Below are 19361 nucleotides of genomic sequence, written 5' to 3' on the forward strand. Positions count from 1 at the left end.
TGCCTGACAAGTCAGTTCATCGTCTGGCCAGAAGAAGAGTTGCAAGGATTTTTTCTAGACTAGGTACCAAATTATCATAATGATTCTCCACACACAAATCTGCACCGTCAAACCGACATTGTCTCAAAAGTCTATTTTTAAGCTCCCTGAGATAACGTGCTGAGAATTTACCCTATTCCTCAAAAGTGTGATGACTTTTTTTTTTTTTTTAAATATATATAGGTCCCTTGTTTCAATCACATCCTAATGCAGGTTGGAAATGACCTAAGACATACAATTTACATACTGTTTAAGCACAGAACCTTCAGGTTTATATAAACTTCATGGAATTACGTGTTATGTGATTTACTTCTTCCCACAGAGGAAGACCTTACACTGAGAGTCTTTTCCACGTTCTGATTACAAAATAACACGTATAATGAAACACAGTCAGGTTGTTGCCAGCAGAACTGTTAGGAAAGGAAACATACCTGGAACCTAGAACAATACAGAATTATAGAGTCATTCTATATCTCTAAAAAGTTAAAGTATTTAACACCTCTGTCAGATAGAGACCTATATGACTGCAGAGCTATCACGGCATATTTTAACTTCGGAACGCAGGCCTTAACCACTTCACTTCATATAACTTAACGCAAGTATAAGACAGAACTCACGCTGAAAGACAAGCCCTGCTTTCACGCAGCCCTTCAATCTGTCCTGCAGTCCCCAAACTCGTATCATCATGAGTATTCCCACAAAGAAGCAAAGCCGGTAAAGCTGACTAGGGAGAGGAGGGGGCACAAAGGCAAGGCGCGGAAGGAACTCGGTTTTACCTTGGACCTGCTCGCCAAACTGCACAATGCAGCTCAGATACTAATGCCAGCGCGACCACTTCTTTCTGCGGCAGCACTAAATCTTGCCAGTTTAAGATGTACGTAAAAGTACAGGTTACACATGGACAGCTTTTACATCTACTTTTGGCATTGCAGAGTTTTATTTTTCAGGTGCCTGTTTAATGAAGATTGAAGGAAAACAAGAGTAAAACCTACTAAAAAAGACAAAACTAGTGCAGCCGAGCAGCACTGACAAAAATAGAGAAAAGCACAAATGTCAACAGGAGAAAATGAACTATTCTCACCATGACTGTGATTAAAGCCAGTTTCACAACCCAAATACAACCAAAGTTTGGCAGCACTGTGGACAGCTCAATTAAAACTGAACTCAAAAGACAAACAGTAATGGGAACCAGACAGGAAAACATCAAAGTAAGCTTTGGAGTGACTTAATTATACCATCATCAACAGTACCCATCTAAATCAATAGCTTCCAGCTTGACTCTGCCCAATTTTCAGAAGTCATACAGTTTAAAAAAAAGGGGGGGGGGGGGGGGTCTGGTCACTAAGTATGATATGGCTTCATACATGTAGCAGAGCTATAAATAAAGATATTTAAAGGATAAATAACAAACACTTTTCCTTACTACCAAAAAAAAAAAATCAAGGAGAGACTAAAGAAACATATGAAATAATGCTCATACTAAGAGTTTTTTTAGTTTTTTTTTTTAAGCATTAGGTGTGGTCTGACAGAAGACCAGTACAAGTAAAATAAGTTCAAATGGAAAGGAAACTAAAATGAATTTTGCTAACCTATGATGCCCACCAACCACACTCAAAGACATTAACTATTAAAACATTTTCATGAGTACATAAAAAATTATCCCAGGTAGACAAAAGTACAGATATCATCTCAGTATAAGAAAAAGCAATAACAACAAAAACCCACTGTGAGCAGTGCTAAAAAGTCTCTCTTTGAAGCATGACTTAGAAACAGCTACCAAAGAAAACAGTGCACTACTAAATTACAACTCTAGTGTAAGGCGTGAGATATACTACACCAGTCCAGTCTAGCTGTGACTAAAGCTACACAGGCCTGTCCTTTACTTTTCCACATTCCAAATTTCGATAGCATAACACTGATAAGAAAAACTTAATATCCAAAGCTGGATTTAAAAACAGATTAGATGAAAAACAAACAAACAAAAAATTTGCATTATGTTGGAAAGTGAGGTTGTTCCCTAGTTGACAGGATAAGGGCTTGTTTCCATGTCAGTGGGCTGCTTTTCACGTACATCCAAAAGGATGCATGATATTAAGCCAAATTATTTGGACAAGGCAGAGTGAATCCTAATCCAGGATCATTACAGGTAAAACTAAGTAAGATTTTCCACCAGCTACTGTTTTCCAGTTCACAACTTACCAAAAATTAGATACTTGAGGCTGACTTTTCTTAATTGTCACTTAAGACAGAGATGACATTTTAAAGTCAAATAATACCTTCTGGCATTTGAGCACTAGAAATTCTGACAGTAAAAATATGACCAAGTATTCAGCTAAAACTTGAAATAAGGAATGAAATACAACAAAACTTTGACAAGTCCTACAAGTTTTGAAAAGCTATTCATGGCACAGGCTTAGCTCAAACAAAGCTTTCACTACCCATGCAAAGCTCCTAGCTAATGAGAACTGCATATGATCGTCAAGTCAATTTAGCAGTTAGAAATTTACTGCATTCATCGGTTTGACCCGTGTAATTTCTGGCTGGCCAAGAGTACTTAGAAGACCTCAGTTCTCTGGAATAGCAAAAACTTTCCCTCCTATGCTGTTTAAAGCAGACAGAAGGACAGAGCAGCATATGATAGTCTAACCCACGGTTTTAACCTGCAGAGCTTACGCATTCAGCTGCCTTCCCCTGCTTTTGTGAAACAGGGGAATACTGATGATGCTAACAGTGCAGAAGGAGGCATGCAAAGTATGAAAGTGGTACTTTCCTCAAAGTCAGGAAGGTCTGGAGGTTCCACATGACCTCTGCACTCCCTTCTACACACATTACAAAACACAGTTGAATATATGAGTGTCTGATATTTCTGCAAAAAGGAAAAACTTCAAGTTGACGGAAAAATAAACGCACAAAAATCCTGCATTACTGCATAGTCAGTACGTCAGAGTCACTGCTGAAAATTTTCACTTTTCACATAGTGAATCTTTGGTTCACTAAGAAAAGGAGAAAGCTTTGGTTCGTATGTGTAACATCAGTCATCCTTTCACCAAATAACTCCCTCATTTTAAGCCACCTAAGACCATGCAGCTAGTGGAAACAATAATATGGAATCTTTTCCTTTCTTAGGAAAATATACTGGCCATGACAACAATATTTTAAAAAAGTTACCTGCGTTTTGTACATTGTAGGCTGTCAAATGTGATTTAAGTCTAAAAAAAAAAAAAAAAAGTCTCATGCAAAAAAAAAAATTGAGCGCGCTGTATATTAAATTATCATTTCCTCTTTTACATATGGCAGCTTATAATGAATTTCAACATAATTTACTGTCTAAAATTAAGCCCCAAAAACCTGTGCAAACATGTGATACCAGCAGGACAGCACAATACAAACAGGCCCAGTTTCAACCTAAAAATAATATTAAGAGGCTTTCTAAGAAGTAAAAGATTGGGCAGGTGATGAGGAGACCCTTGATACAAGGGAGTTCTTGGTGTTACTGAGGCAGGTGCCAACAGCCTGCTACAGAAAACTCAAACTTGTTTTTCATACCAGGAAAAAAAAAAAGTTTATTTTATACGTAAAGCAACAACCCCCTTTTTTTTTTGAAGTCACCTTTTTTCCAAGTAAGTGCTCCTTCAACAACAAATTAAAACCTCAGATAGTGAACAAAAACAAATATTCTTTCAAATAAAGAAAGAGACAACCTATAGCATGCAAAGTTTAGAATTTATAAATATGTGAATACTAAGCAGTGCAAGTTTCAGAAGTTTGTGCAAGTTTCAATCACTTCCTCAAACTCAACTGATCTAACAACAGTATTTTTATTATACCTCCTTGATATCTTCCTGTCCTTCTAGGAAAACACATCCTAAAAAGTATCTATATTAATTAAAAAAAAAAAAAAAAAAGTTTCATACTTTCAAAACTGTAGTCTTTCTATAGTCTCTTGAAGGAGAAGGAGCACCAGTGTAAAGTCTCAAAGCTGAACAATATTTTGGGAAAAAGGAATGGAGATCATAGCTTTTCTAATCATAAAAACGTGATCTGTACACAAACATCTTACTCTCTTGTATAAAAATATTTTACTCCCAATGTAACAGCATGTTAGAACAAAGTTTCCAGGTTTAGCTGCAATTTTTTTAAATTAGTCAGATGCAGCCTCCTAACTTGCTTTATACTGTTTCCAGAAAAAGAATGAAGATTAAAATAGCAAACCCTGTGGCAAATTGAGTGATTACATTGGCAGAGGGCCAACACCACAAACACCCTCAGAACAGGGATGGCTGTGGTGTCCAGTTTGGTGACGGGAGCAGGAAGAGTAAAGTAGCTCGTATGCTGCAACATCGTTCAACGAACCACCAAACAGCGGCCAGACCCAAGTTACAAGAGATATGAATGGAGCATTTAAGCTGCGTCAAGGATGTGGTGACAGACATGTAGAGGCTGGAGCTCTCCTGCACTTACAGCAGCTGTGCCTTACTGAACGTCTGCGAACCACACTCCTGCTCGCTCATTCCTCTGAAGAGGATCTCAGCATACGCTCGCTTGATACGTATCAGATTAACACGTGGAAGGGGACTTTCACTAGCAGTGCACAGGCCACGTTTAGCCTACAGGACAAAACCAAGCACCCTGCTGACAGTCTCCGTTTCCAGACTGGTTCACAATACAGCTCTTCCCTCTTTAAAAACTCTAATCAAAGGTCCTGCCGTATGATTTGATGCAGAACGGGAAGCTTTTTCGGATTGCTAAAAGCCACTGCCCTGGTAAGGCTCTCTGTGGATGACTGCACAGGAAGGAAACGATGCGGACAACAACTTGCAGCTCGTGCTCTAGACCAGACGCTGTCCCTGCCTGGCTCTGCAGAGGGAAAAAAAGCTGAGCCCAAGATAAACTGGGAAGTAAACGAGACAGAAGACGAGCTTAGTTGAAGGGAGCGGAATAGCAGAAGCCTGCGGCACCGGACAGCAGTGCTTGCAGAGAAATAGCAGCTCAGTAAAGGTATGGTGTTTGCTCTCTGGGGCTCAGAGAGGGTTGTTCTGATAAGGGGAAAAATACACATACGCACTGGATCTGGCAGTAAACAGCAACCACCTGTGCCAGTGTTGTGGAAGTAAGATCATTCTGTGTAGAAGGGACACTGTTAGGATCAGATAAAGAGCAAACGGAAGAAGATAGACTGCTCCCACATGTAAACCTGCTCTCAGTCCATATACTGGCAATTTTTTCAATGATTTGGTTCCTTTAAAAAACAAAACAAAAAAACCCCACCTCCAGATAGGTGAAGAACCCTTATATACAATTTTGCAAAAGATGTAACAATAAGGGGTGAACGTAACAGCCTTAACAGCAGCACAATTTAAGCACCAAGATTATCTGCACACTGAAAGTGAACAAGAGAACCTGACACTAGAAGCCAAGCAAATGATAAAGTAAGTATTTATGCACAGCTATTGGTACTGAAACTTGAAGACAGCCCAATACTTAAAACCAAAGTATTGAACGTCATCAGTCTGGATGCACGCGGCTACAGCGGTCTGTCTTCCTGCTGTGTATAGTAAAAGCCTTCATGAACTACAGGAAGAAAAGCAAGGAAGAATATAGCTCTTCTGGTTTTCCTAAAAGGACAGCTATCGTCCCGGTCCTTTCTCGATTCTCTTTCCTTCAGGGTAATAGTATCAGACAGAAAAGGGGGGGGGGGGGGGGGGGGGAAGAGGAAGCCAGCACCTAACTGTAGATCCTAAGGTGAATGCTGCTACTGTGGCAGCATTTGCAAGAGAGAAACAGTAGAAGGGTCCGAGCTACAGGTCCTATATTGTTCTGCACTTTTCCTTACTAGATCTTCCCTTCACGGGAAAAAGATTTTACACAAACCTATGAAGAACAGTAATATAAAATACAGGAAGTTTCACTTTTAAACTTTTTCTGGAAAAAAAAAAAACAAGGTAAAAATAATAGTTTCTACATTAGGAGAGTTGTTTTCTTTTCGAGCGTTAGGCTAACTACACGCTAACGACACAAGCTCTCACAATACTAACTTATCCTTCCCCTTGAACAACACTAGCGTCCCCGAGCAAGTTGCTAGCGCTTCTGCTGCCCGCGTCCTCCTCCCCCTTCGCTCACAAAAATCCACCGAAGTCTGAAGGGCGACTGAAGGCGAGAACCTCACCGGATCCCTATGGGACAGCGGGACGCAGCCCCCGCCCGCACCCCAACAGCCAGGCCGCGGCTGCAGACACGCCGCCGGGCAAAGGCGGCCGCGGCACCCCCGGCCGCTGCGAGGGAGGAAATGGAGACCCCCCCCGCACCCCCCCCCTTCTCCAACCACCTCCGCCGCCCCCGTCCGCGCCGCGCTGCCAGCAGGAGGCCGAGCTGGCACCAACGGCCGGGGCAAGGCGGCACGTAAGCGCATAGAGGGGGGACGAGGCGGCCGAGGGTGACCCGCCGCTTGGCGCTGCCCCAGCGGCCACCACAGAGCCGGGCCCCGGCAAGGGGGAGCGGGGCAGCCCCTTCCTCTCGCCCCTCCCCGCTGCCTCGGGGCTCGCCGCCGCGGGAGGGAGGGAGGGAGGAAGGAAGGGGAGAGGAGGGCAGAACACACGGCGACCCTCCCCTCGAAGGGGCCTCAGGACACGCAGGCTCACTCGCCTCCCTCCCCGAGGTGGTGGCGGCGGCGGCGGCCTGACCCCTCCTTCCCCCGCCAGCGCGGCCTCGGACGGAGGCTACGAGCGAGCAGGCCCGGGCCGGGAGGGCACTGAGGTGGGGGCGGATGGGGGGGGGGGGAGGGCGGCCGCGCGGATCTTCCCCCCCCCCCCCAACGTCTCGCCGGCGGCCGTTGGCGCCTCGCGGCGGCGACGGTTGGGGGGGGGGGGGCAGAGGGGGCGCGTGCGGCGCCTCGCGCTGACAGACCGCCGCGTGCGCCAACGGTCACCCACCTCCCCCCCCCACACACACACCCCTCCTCCGCCTTCCCCCCTCCCCCCCCCAACGCCGCACACGGAGCCCGAGTTCAAACCTTCCCCCCCCCCCACCCCCGCACCCAACCCCTCCACAACACGCCGCGAAGCGACTGCGAAAGTCGGCGGGGCGGGAGGTGAGGGAAAGGGAAACCGAAGCGGCCCAAACCTCACCGGGTCCGGCGGAGGTGGCTCCCGGGTACATGTCTCCGTGTACGGCGGCGGAGGCGGCGCCTCTCTCCGGCTTCCCTACCGCGGCGGCAGCTCGAGGGGAGGGAAAGGGGAGGAGGGAGCGAGAGAGCCCGAGCCCCGGCTACGCTGTCGGCGAAGGGGGAGGAGGAAGGAGGGGGAGTGGGAAAAAAGAGGGAGGAGAAGGGCCGGGCCGACGCCGGGAAACCAGGTTACTCGGCGGCACCGAGGAGCGGGGCGGTGGGTGGGGAGAAGGGAGGAGCCGCGGGGGTCACGGGGCAGGGGCGCCCCGCCCGCCGCCGCCGGCTCCCTCCCGCCGCCCGCGGCGCCAGCCCCGGCCGCTCGGCGCTCGCCCCCTTTCTCTCCCGCCGCCTCCTCGTCTTCTTCCCTTCCCCTCCACGGATTTCATCAGCTGGCGCCGAACAGCTCACGCGCCCTCAGAGCCCTCCGCTCTTTTTACAGTCTTTGCCAGTGTGGCTAACCCAGCACGAACGGGTCTTTCTAGGCCCTGGAGTCACCCACCGGGAAGAACCGAGGCCTTCGGGCAGGTGTATCGTCATCAGTCAGGCTAAAACAAAGTGTGTGCTGCAGCCAGGGCTGCTGGAGACCCCTCTTTCTACCAGAGCTTGGTAAATAAAACACTAAGTTCCTCTAGCTCCCTCTCCGCTACTTTAAGGCGGCCTGCCTAGCTACGCCACGTGACAGGGATGATGGAGCGGCGTCAGTGTTATCTGTACTGCCTGTGAATGCCCTGTTTACTTGAAAACGGGGTTTAGTTCCTTCAGTTCTTCCTCCCCACAGCCTCACGCAACAAGGGCAACGCTGCTCTGAAAAACCTCGGATCGCTCACCTCGTGGATCTCACACCTCCATGCTGCATCCACTTCTTGTCGTACTTATGAAACCCAGCTGTGGTCTAGTACCTAGCGTATTTTACAAGATAATCTCTGGTCATAAATTTAATACAGGAGAATACCAACCAGTAATTTCTATAATGTGAAAGAGACAGTATTGGTCAGTATGATGCACGGAGACCCAGAGATAGCAGTGATGATGATGATTCCTTCAAGAGTCGTCATCCTTTTGAAATCACCTCATTGGTACTTCTTCCTTTCAGGAGGAGAAAGTAGGAATAAAATTCTTAAAGCCTGTTATGGATGCAAAAGGCAAGCTGATGCCACTCGCTGCCACCAGAAAGTGTTAGTTACAGAGTTAGAATATAGCAACGCTGATCTATAGTTTCACGTACCTGCTCTACTCCTCTCATTTAGATGAAACCTCTTAAAAAAGCCTGAAAGGAAGCATCCCAGGACAGTAAAGCCCTTTCAAAGTCAACTGAATTCCTTCAGTAAATACTACTTGTGCTAAAGCACAAGGTGAACGTACTGCTTGCGTTGTCAGTCAAGCCAGCATCCTCCTTCACCAGTTTACATCTGAAGCTCTACAGAAGCATCCCACTATGCCAGAGTTACGTCAGCTATACATCCACTCTTCCCTTTGGGTCATACTGATAGATATTCAAAAGTCTCTACTCTGAGCTCAGCTTTCATTTCAAGCGTACTGTACCTAAAACCGTTGTCACCACTAGACTTTCCAGGGGAAGGATTATTCTCCAGGCTCCTCTAGTTGCCAGAAAGTTAAAATTTACTGGTAACTGCAAACAAATAAAGGACAAAATCATGAGTCAAAATCGGTAAAGAGACATACTGTAGCAAAATTGTAAAGATAGACTTTGAAGACAGCCAAGGGAGCTGTCAAAGGGATTGCTGTTGTCCCCTCTGAGGATTTGGGTAGATTTTTTGCATAAACACCATTAATTCCTTGTTTATGCTAAATAGTCTTTCCAGAGGCTGGAAGCAGAACAAAATCCAAAAAAACAACGAGCCAAAAGAGAGTCATCTGAGGCAACTCTGCGCTTCTGCTCTATTAGACGGTACTAAATGCTGAGGTGACAGTGGGAACTCATGCAGCCCCTGTATCAGCATCGAAGGTTTTGATATTATATTTAAATCAATCTCTTCTGTTCTTTCTGATTAGGAAGTTTAACATGCATCGTACGATGCCTGTTAGATCTTCTGCATTTAAGGACAAGAGAGCATGAAAATACACTGGTCTCTCGAAAATGGTCTATTGAAAGTGATGATCATGGAGAAGTTAGCATCCAGTAGCCATCACCTGATCTCACACATTAAGCCTAAATTTACTGCCTCACCTCAGCAGCGGCTCAGCTAAGTAGCTGTGGTCCTCCCTTAGCACTTACCACTACACGCACGTGTTCAAAAGTTTCATGTGAGAGACTAGAAGGAGGGGAGCTAGTATAGCTTTTATCATATCAGCAGTTTATTTATTGTTTTAGCAAGATAAATTACATGGTTTATGTTTGCTATTCACAGAATGCAAGATGAAAATAAGCCATCATCACAAGTAACCACAGCATTTCAAAATTAGTGACTTTTTAGCCTGGCATCTGATGTGATGTGGCAGTAACATATATACCACCACCATTAGCACACCTCACGCATTAGACAATCAGATGCATTAGCACTCCAAAATTTTATTAAAGCTGACCTACTTCAAGTATGATAACATAAACTTTTCATTTATAAGTTTGTACTCTTAAGTCGTATTTTGGGAGAATCAGCTTTCATATTGTAAAAATTTTAACCACACAAAGTGCACAGATTTAGGTTATGAGGGCTATATTTCAGGTTAAGAGGATTTGGTCAACGGACCTCCAGGACCATCACTGCATACTGCAGTAAAATAGTCCTTCCCAATTATGACTCCAACGGCAATTCCTAGGGGGAGGAAAAAAACCCACAAATAACAGATGCATGGGTCTCCTCAGAAAAACAACACAACTTACATTCGCAAAAACATCAGTAATCTAGGCTTGCCTAATTTGGTCGCCTCAACCAGTAGCACTTGAGCTAACCTCCATCATAACATTCACACCTTTGGGGCCCGCAACACGGATAGAAAGGACAGGAGCAACAACTACTGCATTATATTTTTCCACGTGAAGAAATACCTGCTCATGTTGGTAGATGTGTGGCATGAGCTCAGTACAGACTTCCAGGAAAAAGGCCCTCTCCCCATCCTGTAGTTCTAGAAACGCAGATCTTCCTGTCCCACCTTTCTACACCATTTGGCTCGTGAAATGCTGGCGTGAAAGCAATGGTCAGTGAAGCTTACACGCTGAAGGGATATACCCACATGGAACTTCATCTGACACCGCACACGGCTGCAAAAGAGAAGAAAAATATCTGCTCATGATTGTACCTGCTAGCGGTTTGAAGACAGCACAAGCTAACAAGCAGTAGAAGATAGGTGATATACAGCAGGAGGTTTCACAAGATGGTAAACACATAGCCCACACTTCTCTTGGGCTCCAGAGGACGCTCTGCAATTGATTTCAGAAATTACCTGGAAAATATAGATGCTGAAAACAGCAATTAATACCTGGAACTTCCTAGATTGCAATATACTCATATTGATTTAGAGCTGATTTTTGTGGATTTAGAACTTTATAAGCAAAAGGGCATTATCACTGTGTATACATGACTGCGGACTTGCACAATCAGTTAAATAGTAAATCAGTTAAATAGTTTTATTTAACTACTGTTTTCTCATGTAGACAAGTTCTGTTCTTCCTTTAGGCTGTTTTCATGCTACTCTGCACTTTCAGCAACTTTTCTGTGTGTCGAGGAAAGAGGAGAGTTACAGCTCTTGTCTACCCTCCTCTTGCAGTTACAGGGCACACGCTCATTTTGGGCCTGCTAACTTGTTTTACTTCTAAAGCTTTCTCTTAATCATTTTACCTGACAATTGATGTTCCAGAGCGCACTGAAAACTAATTACACCTTACCAGGCAACTTCGCCAAAAAAGACACCAGTTTTTGAGAAGACTGAGGCCAATGTGGTTTGAAAACTCTATAAAAGCATTCCTATATACATGCTCCTCATGCACTATATTAACAATTACGCAGTAGTTTAAGAAGAATTGCTGAAACATTCAAAAATGTTTTTCTTTAAAGAAAGATTTGACTGACTGTTGGCCACAATACCCTACCATAACTGCTGGATTTAAAGTTGAAATTTCCCAGAACTGATATCTGCCAAAGAAGGAATCATTGTTTTTGGAAAAAACAAGCAGCTTTTAGTCATTTTGGAAGAGAAAATGGTATTTATGAACAGCTTTTAAAAATGACTTATATCAGCAGCGGCAATCATCTGGGATAAATATTTCACATACAAATAGTCTAGTGGCAAATATATGGCTTCTCTTCTGGTGAGAAAATGTGCATTGATTTCACTAAGTAACAACCCTCCCCTTTTGAAACTGAATTAATTTTAAAACCACATTTTGTGAACGTCTGTTAGACATTGTTAACAATGTTAAACGGTAAGAATTTTTACTTGGAGAAAGATCATGTAGATTTGATTTGTGACTCTGAGGAGATTCTAACTTATATTGTATTAGATGTAATGTATTAGATTTCTCACATATTCTCTATCCTGCTTTGCATAATAATAATATAAAATGAATGAGATCAGAACAAAAGAGAAAACGACCGTGACTCTATCATCTAATGTTTTCACATGGTAGATAGACTCGGAGGGTCTCTTCTCCAGGGACTGTTTACTTGTGATGAAAAGAGTGATCAGTAAAATAATAATCTGCAGTAGAGGGACCAAAACCTAATATTGTCTCCCTATACCTAGGTGACTGTACTAACCGCTAAGCTAAAAAGACATACTTTATTTCATTTACCAAATGAAATGTAACACTTACTTATTTATATTAAAAAAATATATATTATTACTAGATTCCTGACTTCATTTCACTCGAGAAGTACTCACCTTCCTAGGTGATGGGGTCCAATATTACAACAATTAAACCCTATGAAAAAGGTGCAGCACCACCTATTGGGGATATGGACTGTGCACTTACCATTACAATAGTAGTAGAAGTTTGTTCTATTTTTTGCTAGTCATCTACCATCTGCACAGGTTTCTGAGCTGGGCTTCCCCCTTCAGTTGTGAACTCAGGCATGAGAATATTTCTTGGATTTGAACCTAATTATCAGCAAAAACAAAACAGATAGGGGACAAAAAAGACTCAGCTAAGGAGAAAAGTCATTTCCAAAAAGAATAAGGGAAGCAAATACTGCACCTGAGGCCGTTCTTGAACAAATTTGGAAAAACCAAATTAATGGTCTCCAGATGCTTTCCCAATTTCCAAAAAAACCCACCAGACTCAGCATGGCACAGTAGAATGCCACGTGTTCTAAAATCCTACCATGCAAAGAAGAAACCGAGATCTTTCCTGGAAAACAGTTGCAGGAGGGAATGCCTATCCTGCTTAACAGGAGGTAAATGGTGGCTCAGAACAGCAGTAAACAGAAAACAGGGCAACCTGACAGCTACTGGCACCTTCCCCCTCTTGAAGTCAGACAGACTTTACCCAAGCGCCTTTGGGTAAAGCCGCTGGCACTTTGATCAACAACCTGAAGTTCATTGGTTTTAGCATTAGCGTTGCTAATTGCTAAAAACAGGAGATAAAGGCTTGCATAGCCAGATTAATATCCTCCCAGGGCCAGTGAACGAATTGGACTGTTTGAACAAGATGACAACAGCAGACTTCCAATAAAGAAAGATAAGTGCAAAGAGATTAAGGTGGATGGTAGTAAAAAAGACAACCTAAAAGGGTTTAGCTACTGCCAAGTCCCTTCACTGTCATACTGTGACTACTTTAAGGAGACTATGAAAAAATACAGAAGATGCAAGTGATTCTGGGCAATATGAAGCGTATTTAGAAGCTAAGGTAATCTGTTTGGGGTTTTTTTTTGGGGGGGGAGGAGGGTGGCCTTTTTCAGTTGAGCAGTCATATCTTCTCTCATTCTTGGGTGGATGGGCAGGCACGCAACTTTCCTACCTGCTGGTTTTATACCTGGCTGAGCTTCTAAGTCGCATGTTGTTCCATGTTTTGAAATGCTGTCTTCAAGTTGTAGATGTAAGATGCTGCCATTTCACCTGTCTTACTTATTCTTACTCCCTCGATATCAAGTCACAAGGTAATCAAGCTTTCTAGAACCCCAGCATGATTTGGGTGAAAGAGAATAACACATGCTTGTGTGCCTGCCGGGCATCTGAAAGTGGCCCTTTCTCTTCTCAAGTTGCATTGAGTTAGTGTTGCAACTAAAGCAGGGGCCTGTAGCACCCCTGAAAGCAGAAGCACACTAAGCAGACTTTAATACTGGCTCATTTTGAACCGAAACATAAGCACGCTAATGTAGCGTATCTTAAAAAGACAAAATTCCCCAATTGGCAAGCTAAGGTAAGAGAAAGATCAGCTCCCCGCAGCAAAGAGTTCCTGTGTTTAGCCACCTTGATGACTATCGAGGACCATAGTCATACTCTAACTCTGCCCCATCAGCTCTGTAGTACTGTATTCTCACAGCTAATTTAGCATAAAAGTGTTAAGGACGGACTGCTTTGTATATGTAGTGATAGTGACTGATAATCAGTAAGAACGAATACGCAGTGATAACAATTTTGAGAACTAATTATTAGTATGGAGTGTTTTGTTAATGAATGTCTGTCTAGCAAAGCTTTGTTTTAAATTTTAAAACTGATGTGCTATATCAGTCCCCATCACAGCACGCCCATCACAGCAGTGTCCAAGTCCCTAAATGGGTGTGTGTGGGAGTGTGTGTTCGGATGCCGACAGTTGTACAAATCACGGACAGTTGCAGGATCAAAAACAAAGCATGCACTGCTGCAAATTTCTAGACCTCGCTCTGGTCCGATTAGGCCCTACTAACCAGCAATCCTGACTGCAGAGCTAGGCTTAAAAGCTTTGGGAAGCAGCAAAAACTGCTCTTTATCTCTGTTATTACTCAGTGATCTGTTTTCACCATAACTTTACTCTGAGCCCCTCCAGATCCGCCACATCAGTGTCACTCAATAAATGTAGCAAGGCAGCCGTGAAGCAAGGATGTAGGCAAATCTCATCTAATTAACTTCTTTACCAAACAAAGCCTAGGCTCATGTGAATGTCCCATTTACGCTTTACTAGCTTATTTTTTAACTCTGCATCTTGACAGAAGGTTGTACAGAGAAGATATTTAATGCACTTAGGGTTACTTCCCATTCAATGCAGGATGTTTTCGCTGGAGCAGACTTATTTCAGATCGTTGTAGTTTCTTACCTGGCAGCATCTTTAGACCTATAAAGTAATAGGTATCTGAGAGGTCTTTAAGTGAGCTGTTCTAATAAAGGCTCATGGCTTTTATAGGTGTCCTGCTTCAGCAATTTATAGTTCCCCTTGCTTGGTTCTGATGCTCTTAAAGAAATTCCAGGTTCTGCTTCCAGACGAGTAGTTCTGCATTTAATTTGGAACAGTTATAGCCTGCATATGAACTTCCCTCATAAGCAAGTTATGACTGGTCTCTTATTAAGTCTGTACTCTTTGTTTTTTCACACAATTTCTGTTACTTGTCTCCTGGGCCACCTTCATTGCAAAGTCTCTTCAGCGTGCACAGCCAGATATATGGCCATATCCCTCTCTCCTTCCCTCGTATCCTAAAAGAAAGAAAAGGCTAAGGGTGCACTCCGTGAATGCTGATCTTCGGATAAAATTGGGATACTTCTGGTTCTGCCTTCTCCTGCCTCGCACTGGCACTGGTTAAACTCACGCAACTAGACAATAAATTAGATCTACAAGCTCATTTGACTGCAAATGAACCTTCTCTTTACGGGTTGCCGGTTTTCAGTCAGCTCATCTCGCTGGCCTGTCTACCCATGCTGTGAGTTAACAGCGCAAGGGGGCCTGGGAGCACTGGAGCGAGGGAGGCACGGGGAGAGCAGAACCACCCTGTCCATCACCCGAGTCATTTGTGAAAACGCATCCTCAGGCCCCTACCGCTGAAAGAGGGGCCCGGGATATCACATCCTCATGAAAGGATGTTTTTATCTGCCAGTTTGAATCAAGTCTTAAAACTCCAGAGTGTGGCAGCATGCAAGACAGCCCTGTCCTTAGGATTGCCTGTTGTTTAGCAAAGCAGCTGCCTACTCAGCTGGTGAATCTCTCCTGTGAATTTGCCCTGTGCCTGCTCTAGGGAGTGCAAGTGCTAAAGTCAGAGGTGCTGACTCCGCTAACAGGCTTAAGAACCCAAAAGTTAAGTGCTGCAACACTCTGCATTTGCCATCTCCAGCAGCAAGGAACGTCAAATCGTAGTTTAGCGATACTTCATGTGGCTTCTGGTAACAGGTAAGGGATACAAGGAGGTCAAGTCACTCGTGTGTGCCCCAGTTTTCATTTGTAATGGCCTCTATAATGGTCCTTTCTGTTTCTTATTGTTATTATTACTATTATTTTTTTTTTATAAAGGAGCATTGCAATATTAGGGTGTTGGGTACATTTTGCTGGTATTGGTAAACTGTCACTTAAGGATTTTAAACCTTTAAAGGCTTTTTTTCAAATCCTTGAATTAGATTCTGCACAAGTCTATTTTTTGAAAGTTGGACTTATTTATGGAACATAAGCAGTATTCTGAAAAAATGCTGTTTGTTTTAAGTAATTCCACTCCTGTCTAGAAGTAGACTGATAGGCTACATATAAATAGAAAATAAAGCTCTTATTTTGGTGGGAAGGATAGTTTGATCAGTTAAGTACTTGTCCCTCCCTCAAAATAACTATTTTCTCATGCCCCCTTCTGACAAAAAAAAAAGATCGGAAAACGCTCTCAAAACAATCTCCCATCTTTTCCGAGGAAAGCCAAACACGCCCATCTTGCCACTTTAACGTTTAAAATAAAAACGCACAAGCCTGACTGATTCAACTGCATGTGACTCAGCTGAGACACGTCTCTCGGTTCCTGTTGTCTGGACTACAGTTTGAAGGGGACTTTGTCAACCGAAAGAGGAACAAACAAACAGCACCGCGATCCAGCGCTTCGCATGGGTGTTCTCTGCGGAGGTCCCATCCCGCATCCCAGGACTCCAAAACTAGCGTTAGAGCCCACAGGCCGTATTTCCAGGCATCTCGCGAGTGACATCCATCAGTCTCGCACGTCAAGAACACCAAGAAGGGAAAGGAGTGATTTCTCATTTTCTAGTTCTCTTTCAAAGAGTAAAACGCCGGAGCTTCCAAAGGCTCTCGGGGTGGCAAAAGGGCCCCCCAGCCAACAGCGCGGACTGAAGCCCGAACGCGGCATGCGTTGCCCGGTCCTGAGTGAACGTCAACCCCCGCGGGTGATCCTGTCGGTCACGGTGAGGGGCGGCCGCCGCACCCGGCGCGAAGGCCTGCGGACGCGGCCCACCACCACCACACCAGCCGACGCTCCTGCCCCTCGGGACTTCTGCCTTTTCTTTTTTAAGCTCGCATTTCATACTAAGCTCTCTTGGGTGCAATAATGAAACTATGCCGGGCTCTTTTTTTCCGGTTGGCGCGAAGAAAAGTCTCTAGGACGAAGCGGTGTCTTACACTAACACGGAGTGTTGTTTCAGGGCTGCTTTGGAAGGGGAGGAGCCGGGGGCAGGCGGGACCCGGCCCCTCGCGGGGGAAGGAAGGAAGGAAGGAAAGGAGGGAGGAAAGGAGGGAGGGAGGGAGGACGGGCAGCGGCACGGCGAGGCCGAGAGCAGGGGCGGCGCCTCCGAGCCGCCATGACACCGCCGCCGCCGCCGCCGCCGCCGCTCCCGCCGTGCCCCGCGGCGCTGCCATTGGCCGAGCGCTCCCCTTACGGCATTGGCCGGCGCTGCCCTGCCGCTCACAGGTTGGGCAGCGGCGCTGACGGCTCTGTGACGTCTCGCTTCCCGAGGCTTGCCATTGGCTCAGGGCACCCGTATAAAGAGCCCCTTCAGCCGGCGCATGCTCCCTTTCCTCAGTGGCCGCACAAGGTGCTGTGTCCTTCAGCTGAAGCTAAGGCCGTTCCACCCCGGCGACTAGCACCGCGCCCCCCGCCATGGCCTCCGTCTCCGAGCTCGCCTGCATCTACTCCGCCCTCATCCTGCACGACGACGAGGTCACCGTCACGGTGAGTGCGCGCCCGGCCGCCCGCGCCCTCGCAAGATGGCGGCGAGCCGCGGCATGGCCGGCCGGCGGACGCGCGCGCGGCGGGGGCGGCGGCCGTTTAACGGCTGCCCCGGAGCGGGGGAGGGGCGGTGCGCGGCGGCCGCTTAACGGCTGCCCTGGAGCGGGGGGGCGCGGGGGAGACGCGGCGGCCGTTTAACGGCTGCCCTGGAGCGGGGGGACGGGGGGGCGCGGCGGCCGTTTAACGGCTGCCCCGGAGCGGGGGGGGGGGGGCGCGGCGGCCGCTTAACGGCTGCCCCGGAGCGGAGGGAGGGGGGCGCGGGGAGCCGCCGCTTAGCGCTGCTCTCGTTGCAGGAGGACAAGATCAACGCGCTCATCAAGGCGGCCGGAGTGAACGTGGAGCCGTTTTGGCCGGGCCTCTTCGCGAAGGTAGGTGAGGAGGAGCGGGCCGGGAGGCGACCCGCTCGCCCCGGGACCCCGCGCCGCCGCCCCCCTCCCGTTGGGGGTGGCCCGGGGCGCTGGCGGCAGAGCGCAGCCCCCCAGTGACTCCCCGATGCTGGCGCTGTAGCCGTCAGCCGCCTGCAACTGCTTAAAGTGCTTCCTGTAGCACAGGCGGAAAGGGCTGCACGACGGTGACACCGGTAGTGAGAGTAGAGCAGGCTGCTCACTCTTACTATTGCGGTTTCATCACCGAATTGACAGCGTGATTTGTACAAAGGGTGCAGGCTTGACATACACCTGCCTCGCACGGCCTGGATTAGTGAGGCTTTCTCCATGTTTGTTCTTCCTAGGCTCTAGCTAATATCGACATCGGCAGCCTGATCTGTAACGTAGGAGCTGGTGGTGGTGCTCCAGCTGCAGCTGCTCCTGCTGGTGGTACTGCTCCTGCAGGCGGTGCTGCCCCTGGTAAGTGGGCTCCGGTGTCCAAGGCAGCGATGTTTACTTGGAAGAAATACTTAATGCAAGCTGATAGCAAACGGCTTGTTAACGGGCTCTCCCCCTGCATGTCGTCTTTGTGGTTTATGTTTCTTCGTATGCAAGTGCGTGTTCAAGAGCAAAGCTGGCCTTCAACTTTAGAAAGGCTGGAATTGCACATTCAGTCAGTGTTCAGGGCTAGTGTTACCTCTGAATTAAGTCTGAACTTCCTGTACATATCAGGCCCTTGGTATGACGGCTAGAGAGAGCCCACCTGCTTTTGTAAAGCTTTTCAGATTTGACAGGAAGTTGGAAAAAAATGATTTTAACTACACTTGTGTCCTGCTTATAAGAAACAAACAGAAGTCTCCTTGAGTCATTAGGTTAGCTTGTTAGGATTGTACAGGCTTTGCTTCTTGCTGTTATGGTCTTTAGGTATAAAGTCTTCTGTAGGAGTTGATATTCAATTGTGATTTCTGTGACCTGACAAAATGAAAAAATCCTGACTCTCTTCTTCTTTTCTAGCTGAGGAGAAGAAAGAAGAAGAAAAGAAAGAAGAATCAGAGGAATCTGATGACGACATGGGCTTTGGTCTTTTTGACTAATTAGTTTTGTACATGTCTGTAATAAAGAACGCTTAAGGGTACTTTTCTTTTTTATAAAGGTGATGCACGTGAAGGGCAGTGGATGGAGGACTGGCATGTTACCTGTAGCTACCAAAGCTGCTTTCATAGTGCCCGTCAGTTCAGAGCTCTACAGCTCTTCTTGACAGGTGGTGGCACAGAACACTGTCACTGTCAGTGGGCTCTGCCTGTGGTAGTTAGAGCTCTCTCACTTGCCTTCATGGTTTACAAACAAAGGAAGGAGTGTAACTGCAGTGAGCATGGGCTGTGGTCAGGTTTAACAGAAGGTGCTGCTACTTAGTCTGTACTGCAGCCAGGAACAGCTTTTGCTGCAGCACCTCGTGAGCATTAGCAACACTGCAGCTTCCATTTAGGGCATTTCTAGCAGCAGGTAATTTAACCTGTTTGGGAGCAGTTAAAAGGGCAGCGATTAAATGCGCTTTACACTGTAAGGCAGTTGAGGTTAAGGCTTGGGAAAATGCTGTAATTCTGGTCTGAAGGCCCTGGTCAAGGGATACAGTGTATTATTATTTATTCATGGTTACATGTGATTTAAAAGCTAACAAAGTCTGGGACTGCTTCAAGTTCCTGGCCTGCAGCGAAGACTAGG

The 19361-nt window shown here is 46.1% G+C and overlaps 2 protein-coding genes and 1 long non-coding RNA gene across 8 annotated transcripts in view; 1 reads left to right on the forward strand and 2 right to left on the reverse strand.

Annotated features, from left to right (window-relative positions):
• AGO2 (argonaute RISC catalytic component 2) overlaps positions 1 to 7410 on the reverse strand; it is a 61740-nt gene extending 54330 nt beyond the window's left edge. For all 6 annotated transcript variants that reach the window (XM_068933429.1, XM_068933425.1, XM_068933424.1 and 3 more), the window contains exon 1: positions 7164 to 7410. Coding sequence is in view for 2 of the 6 variants with exons in the window: in XM_068933425.1 (XP_068789526.1) it covers positions 7164 to 7194 (31 nt within the window). In the remaining 4 variants the exon portion in view is untranslated. The remainder of the gene's footprint in view (positions 1 to 7163) is intronic.
• A 162-nt stretch (positions 7411 to 7572) lies between these two features.
• LOC138066100 (uncharacterized) lies at positions 7573 to 16257 on the reverse strand. The gene is made up of 5 exons (XR_011139352.1): positions 14391 to 16257; positions 12132 to 12256; positions 10209 to 10421; positions 8744 to 8831; positions 7573 to 8287 (listed from the first exon to the last, which is right to left on the reverse strand). It is a non-coding gene; the product is annotated as an uncharacterized lncRNA (long non-coding RNA).
• RPLP1 (ribosomal protein lateral stalk subunit P1) lies at positions 15572 to 18774 on the forward strand. Its single transcript, XM_068933436.1, has 4 exons — positions 15572 to 17217; positions 17568 to 17642; positions 18005 to 18119; positions 18654 to 18774. Exons 1-4 carry the CDS (start codon positions 17146 to 17148, stop codon positions 18731 to 18733), a joined length of 342 nt encoding a protein of 113 aa, XP_068789537.1. The 5' UTR covers positions 15572 to 17145; the 3' UTR covers positions 18734 to 18774.
• The last annotated feature ends 587 nt before the right edge of the window (positions 18775 to 19361 follow it).

The sequence above is a fragment of the Struthio camelus genome, chromosome 2 (genome assembly GCF_040807025.1).
Source record: "Struthio camelus isolate bStrCam1 chromosome 2, bStrCam1.hap1, whole genome shotgun sequence".
Lineage (NCBI taxonomy): Eukaryota > Metazoa > Chordata > Aves > Struthioniformes > Struthionidae > Struthio > Struthio camelus.

Bases quoted from the DNA above. Each gene is read 5' to 3' on its own strand.
- RPLP1 (XM_068933436.1), top strand. From the start codon at position 17,146: ATGGCCTCCGTCTCCGAGCTCGCCTGCATCTACTCCGCCCTCATCCTG. The intron at 17,643-18,004 runs GTAGGTGAGGAG...TGTTCTTCCTAG, and splicing joins GGCCGGGCCTCTTCGCGAAG to GCTCTAGCTAATATCGACAT. The intron at 18,120-18,653 runs GTAAGTGGGCTC...CTTCTTTTCTAG, and splicing joins TGCAGGCGGTGCTGCCCCTG to CTGAGGAGAAGAAAGAAGAA.